Genomic DNA, 6,744 nt, shown 5'->3' with positions numbered 1-6,744 from the left:
AAAATGGCGTGAACCGAGGAGGTGGAGGCGGGGGTGCCAGGACGGCGCCAAGCCCCCCCACACGGGGAAAAAGGAGGAAACCACCTCCCAAAAAAAAAAAAAAAAAAAAAAAAAAGATATAAATGTCATGCTATTCTGAATGCCCTCCTATTCTACAAGTACATTCTGCTGGGTGTGACCATGGTTCTGTCAGCCCATTCCTCCACATCTTGACAAGCATGGGAGCATCTCACTGCATACACAGCGTCTTATTTTTTAAAGAACATATTAAGTTGTTCCATCCTCAAATCCTATACACTTTAAGAGTGATAAGAGCAGCCGGGCGCGGTGGCTCAAGCCTGTAATCCCAGCACTTTGGGAGGCCGAGGCGGGTGGATCACGAGGTCAAGAGATCGAGACCATCCTGGTCAACATGGTGAAACCCCGTCTCTACTAAAAATACAAAAAATTAGCTGGGCATGGTGGCACGTGCCTGTAATCCCAGCGACTCAGGAGGCTGAGGCAGGAGAATTGCCTGAACCCAGGAGGTGGAGGTTGTGGTGAGCCGAGATCGCGCCATTCCACTCCAGCCTGGGTAACAAGAGCGAAACTCCGTCTCAAAAAAAAAAAAAAAAAAAGAGTGATAAGAGCTTTTTGAGACACATTTTGACACAATTTTTACCCTACTTACTGACTCCAGACCGAATATCCTTTTTTTTTTTTTTTTTAAAGATGGGGTTTCACCATATTGGTCAGGCTGGTCTCGAACTCCTGACCTCAGGTGATCCGCCCACCTCAGCCTCCCAAAGTGCTGGGATTACAGGCGTGAGCCACCAAGCCCCGGCTTCAATTGTTTAAATACTGCATTATCTGAGAAATAATTTGACATAATTCAATCACTCTGAAGCCTACCCTCCAGGCTTTCATAACTGTATTACCACCTATCTGCAAGAAAAGGGAAGGTTGGCAAGACTCAACTCAATTCATGTTGTTACTGGGAGAGAAGATAGGATGCAAGATTTTAAGGGAGAAAAGACTGTTAATCACAAAGCCACACACCCATACGCCTTATTCACATTCTCCTTATTCACCACAACACATAAGAGAGAAGAAAGGAAAAAGTGATATTTACTAAGTGTCTACCAAGTTAGCTACAACACCTCTAGAGGGAATTATTCTGAAGGGGAACCTCCCTGATATTGGCCCGTCAATTAAGCTCTCTCCTTCTCAAGAGGAAACAGTAGGTTTTTTTATACCCTCCTTCCTAGTGAGGTTGAGAAAAAGAAGTGAGCAGGCGGGTCCGGTGGCTCACGCCTATAATCTCAGCACTTTGGGAGGCCTAGGTGGGTGGAACATGAGGTCAAGAGATTGAGACCATCCTGGTCAACATGATGAAACTCCGTCTCTACTAAAAATGCAAAAAATTAGCTGGGCATGGTGGTTCGCGCCTGTAGTCCCAGCTACTCGGGAGGCTGAGGTGGGAGCATTGCTTAAGCCCGGGAGAGGGAGGTTGCAGTGAGCCGAGATCGCGCCATTGCACTCCAGTCCAGGTAACAAGAGAGAGAAACTACGTCTCAAAAAAAAAAAAGAAAAGAAAAAATAAGTGAGGATAAACAGTTTAACTGCTTCTGGGCTCTCTTTTCGGAAAGGATACACACACACCCTGCTTTTCCAGAAAATAAAGCTCTACACCCTTGGAGTGGATGCAAGGAGAATTAGGATAGGGAGAAGGCTCCAAGTCTTTCGTTTATTTTAATTTTTGTTTTAAAATAGAGATGAGGTCTCAATATTTTATGCCCAGGCTGGTCTCAAACTCTTAAGCTCAAGTGATTCTCCTGTCTCGGCCTCCAAAACTGCTAGGATTACAGGTGTAAGCCACCATGTCTGGCCAAGAAGCCTGCTAGTCTTCATGTGTAGGTTCAACTTGGGGGTAAGATATTAAAAATCCCAAATGGAGTTACGAAGCTGTATTCTCAAATTCAACTTTAAAATCACTAAAGCTGCCGGGTGTGGTGGCTCACGCCTGTAATCCCAGCACTTTGGGAGGCCGAGGCGGGTGGATCACGAGGTCAAGAGATCGAGACCATCCTGGTCAACACGGTGAAACCCCGTCTCTACTAAAAATACAAAAATTCAGCTGGGCATGGTGGCGTGTGCCTGTAATCCCAGCTACTCAGGAGGCTGAGGCAGGAGAATTGCCTGAACCCAGGAGGCGGAGGTTGCGGTGAGCCGAGATTGCGCCATTGCACTCCAGCCTGGGCAACAAGAGCGAAACTCCGTCTCAAAAAATAAATAAATAAATAAAATCACTAAAGCTCATGTTCTCATATCCATCTGCCTGTCTTTGCATCTTATTCCTTAATTCATTCTAAAGCAAAGGAGGAGATAACAATGTCATTAATTTATTACCATAAAACTGAAGGTCAGAGGTGAAATGATTTGCCGCAAAGCCCAAAGTTAGTAGTAGAACCAAATTGTGATTCCACATCTCCATGCTGGCTCATCAGCAATTCAGAAAACAAAAAACTCAATATGCTACTTACCTGACAAACAAATTTGACATCTGGTGAAGATCTATTGAAGGGTTTCGGGAAAACATAGAAGTTAAATGACTTCGTAATATACCTGGGATAATAAAATACAAGGAGACTTAGGAGGTTATATTATGCCACAAAAACAGAATTCCCAACGTTCGTTAAAATAACCTACTTTGAATCTGTGTAGTCATACTTAAAAGTGCAAAGGCCAAACTGAAACAGCAAAAAGTCCATGGAATGCTGGAAAAGGGAAATAAAACATCTGTCACAATAGTCCTGCATATTCCATCTGAGCATAGCATTCTCCAACAGGTGGGCTTTCCAAATTACTCAATGAGACTTTAGCAGAATACTTCCATTTAGAACAGATTACAACTATGAATCTGAAGCATTATTAATTTGTATACATTTCATAATACTTTTCACATTTAAGGACCTATTTATCCATCATCCAGAGAATCACATTAGGTCTATTTCCAAATGATTAAAATAACTGCATCATATTTCCTATAATCAAATTAACACTGAAAATGCTAAACCTTCCCCAAAATGTTTTCCAGCAAACAATTATTTTTGCTGTTTTAAATATCATTAAAATAAAAATTAAAAAACAAAATAAAATGAAAAACAAAATTAAAAAAAGAAAAATAACTAAATATCATTAAAATAATATTTTAAGGCCAGGTGTGGTAGCTCACAACTGTAATCCCAGCACTTTGGGAGGCTGAGGCAGGAGGATCGTTTGAAGCCAGAAGTTCTAGACCAGCCTGGTCAACAAAGTGAGACCCATCTCTACAAAAGAATATGTAAAAATTAAAAAAAAAAAAAAAAAAAAATTGGTTGGGCACAGTGGCTTGGGCCTGTAGTTCCAGCTACTTGGGAGGCTGTGGCAGGAGAATCATTTGAACCAGGAATTCAAGGCTCCAGAGAGCAATGATCACACCACTGCAACCCAGCCAGGATGACAGAGTGAGATCTTGTCTCGAAAACAAGAAAAAAACAAACAAACAAAATACACTTCATGGCTAGGTTTGAGGAGAAGGCACTGCACTTAGAAAACCTTAATGCACAAGTTTAATAACAATATTTCTCTATCATTTAACATAAAGAAGACCAAGATGGAAAAGAAAAACATTTTCTAGCACATCCACTTGCCTTTTTAAGCTTCTGATATCTTTCTTCTGGAGTGTCAAAACCATTTGTTAATGCAGAGACTGAAGGTCCATCACTAATTCCTAGATTTTAAGAAATAAAAATTTTTATCTAATAAATGCTAACGTAAAAATGCCAGTCAACCATTCAGTGCCTCTGTGATATCCTATCATGAATTAAGGTTATTTGGAAGCACTCCCTAACTTAACTTACTTTTTCAAAATTAGCATTAACTGCACTGGGCACCAGGTTAAACCCTCTAGTAAAAAACTTAAGAGACATGAATGTTTCAACTTGAAAATGGGCAGTTTCAGTGTCTAAAACGTGACTTAAAACACACTAATCATTTAAGAAAACCACCTCTATGCTTGAGTAAGTTTTGCTGCTTTAAAGGAGTCTTGTATAAGCAGACATCAATAAATCCCTAGGTATATTATTGCCAGAGTTCCAGTCTTGGTCAAGAGTTGGAGTGGTTGATATCTACACAAAGAATGTATTTTCAAGGTCAAGAAAAAATTATTTCTGGTGAAAACTCTTAGCTTCCTAGGGAACTGACTCCAACTAGAAACTGCTTAAAGCCAAGGATAATATTTACCCCTGCATGGATTCCTGCACAATTCAAACATGGAAAATCAGATAGCAAAAATGGATATCCATATCAAAGGGAGTGAACAGTTCAAACTGACATCAACAATTTAAAAACTAGCCGGGCCAGGCACGGTGTCTCCGCCTGTAATCCCAGAACTTTGGGAGGCTGAGGTGGGTGGATCACCTGAGGTCAGGAGTTCAAGACCAGCCTGGCCATCATGATGAAACCCCATTTTAAAAAAAAAAAAGAAGAAAAAAATAAAAACTAGTCTTTGCTCCCTCTAAAAAAGGGAAAAAAGGCCACACGTGGTGGCTCATGCCTATAATCCCAGCACTTTGGGAGGCTGAGGCAGGTGGATCACTTGAGTTCAGGAGTTCAAGACCAGCCTGGCCAAAATGCCATCTCTACTAAAAATACAAAAATCCGCCAAGCATAGTGACACATGCCTGTAATCCCAGCTACTCGGGAAAGCCGAGGCAGAATTGCTTGAACATGGGAAGCAGAGGTTGCAGTGAGCCAAGATAGCACGATGGCACTCCAGCCTTGGTTAAGAAACAAGACCCCGTCTCAAAAAAAGAAAGAAAGAAAAGAAAAAAGGCGGATGGGGAACTTGCAACTTTAAGCGTCAGTTAAGTATTTACCGTACACACACCAGCTGAGGCAGGCAATGGACATGGACATGTGCACTAATACATAAAGGAATATCTCATTTACCTGCAAAAACCTGACCCTAGGCAGTCACAACAGGGCAAATATTTTAAGATACCACTTATAAGAGATGTCAAGGGCAGTCAAATTCAGAGACAAATAGTGGTTGCTAAAGGCTGGGGAGGAACGGCGAGTTCAATGTGTAAAGAGTTTCAGTTTGTGAAGAGGAAGAATTCCTAGAGATGAATGCTGATGTTTGCACAGCAATGTGAATGTACTTAATGCCAATTAAGTCACTTAAAATGGTAAATGTCACGTTATATATAAAGTCACTTAAAATGGTAAATGTCACGTTATATATATATATATATATAACTATTAAAAAAAAAGTCTGACCCTAATCCTCAAGCTCTCCAAAACGTATACGCTGCACTGTTTTAAGCAGCGCCGAAACCATCATCTCTATCTGCCATCCTGAGTCCAATACAAACCCATGGCATCTCTTCCTTTCTTCCGTGCTTTTGAAACATTTAAAGAGAAACGTTGAGACCTGTGAAATCCACCCAAGACTAACAGTGAGAAGCCACCATCAGGCATAAGAAGTCAGGGGCTGTGGGAATTGAAGGAGCCTTGGCTACGCATTGCAAGGTGCCAGCTCTGAGTTTGCAAGGGAGGGATACCTGAAAACTCCCCATCGATGGCGAAGAAGTCTGCCTCCTCTATGGCCTGGTACACTTTGTGAAGATTGCTCTTAAAATCTGCGGAGAAACCGAGAAGAGGCTCAGAACCGTTGGCCTAAATTCCTGCTAATGGGGAAGGGAAAGGAGGGCCCAGGAGCTCCCGGGACCGAGAGCCGGAAGGGGACAAGCCCCAGGGGTGTGCACAGGCACGAGGGGATCAAGTCCTTGAGGGGTGCAACGGCCAGAGGGGTACAAGGCCCGGGGGTTGTCCGAGTCGGAGGACAAGGCCCCGGGGGTGCCGCGGTTGCAGGAGTAAGTACAAGGCCCCCAGGGTGCACGGTCCGCAGCGGGACAAGACCCCAAGAGGCGCACGGGCTTAAGGACGGAAAAGCCCTCAGGGGGCTACCTCAGCCCCAGTCCCAGCCAAACAGGCCGGCCATGGTCTCGGCCTAGCAGGCCAGGGGCAACCCGGTGTGGGGAGGCGGGAAGGTGCACGGCGGACACGCACTGCTCCTGATTATCTCCATTCTGCAGAGTGGCCGGAACCCCGGCCCTACCCGGGCCCGCGCCCGTCTCAGCGGTTCTACTCGCCGAATTCCGCGGCAAACGCGGCTGCAGTAGCGGCAGCAGCAGCGGAGACGGGGCCGCAACTTCCGGACACAGCGCTCTCCTGCTGCGCTTGCGTCAGCGCCTGCGTCGGCGGCGGGGGCGGGGCCAAGGCTGGGTTTCTTTCACTCCTTCCAGGGACAGGGTAGGGCGTGGCTATCGACGTCCCAAAGGCGTGGCCTAATTTGTGCGCGCATTCAGTTTGGCAGAAAAAATGTGCCTGTCTGGACATCCAGTCGACCAGGAAATACTGGGTTTCTATTACATGCTAGCCACTCTTATAGGGGTGTAGATACAGTGATGAACAGGAAAACGTGCTCCCTGCCGCATTGTAGGTTAAACTTGGGATGACGGGAAACTCAGGCAGGAGTCAAACCTGCCACTTGAGAACACATGAAAATCGCTATGAAGAAAAAAGAGCAGGGTGAGACTGGGCGGTGGCTCACGCCTGTAACCCCAGCACCTTGGGAGGCCGAGGCGGGCGGAACAGGAGATCAGGAGTTCGAGAACAGCATGGCCAATAAAGCGAAACCCCGTCTCTACTAAAAATACA

The 6,744-nt window shown here is 44.6% G+C and overlaps 1 protein-coding gene across 3 annotated transcripts in view; it reads right to left on the bottom strand.

The window, feature by feature from the left end:
• Positions 1-6,272, bottom strand: part of PARN (poly(A)-specific ribonuclease) — a 199,364-nt gene extending 193,092 nt beyond the window's left edge. For 2 of the 3 annotated variants that reach the window (XR_004258157.1, XM_032242718.1), the window contains exons 1-5: positions 6,094-6,272; positions 5,586-5,663; positions 3,672-3,751; positions 2,689-2,756; positions 2,523-2,604 (exon numbers count right to left, since the gene is read on the bottom strand). Coding sequence is in view for 2 of the 3 variants with exons in the window: in XM_032242718.1 (XP_032098609.1) it covers positions 2,523-2,604; positions 2,689-2,756; positions 3,672-3,751; positions 5,586-5,663; positions 6,094-6,112 (327 nt within the window). In the remaining variant the exon portion in view is untranslated. The remainder of the gene's footprint in view (positions 1-2,522; positions 2,605-2,688; positions 2,757-3,671; positions 3,752-5,585; positions 5,664-6,093) is intronic. The other variant, XM_032242717.1, reaches the window with a different exon arrangement.
• Between the last annotated feature and the right edge of the window lie 472 nt (positions 6,273-6,744).

This window comes from Sapajus apella, unplaced genomic scaffold (assembly GCF_009761245.1).
Source record: "Sapajus apella isolate SASKATOON/1434 unplaced genomic scaffold, GSC_monkey_1.0 scaffold51, whole genome shotgun sequence".
Taxonomy (NCBI): domain Eukaryota; kingdom Metazoa; phylum Chordata; class Mammalia; order Primates; family Cebidae; genus Sapajus; species Sapajus apella.
The sequence above is the reverse complement of the archived record's forward strand: the minus strand, read 5'-3'. Positions and strand labels throughout refer to the sequence as shown.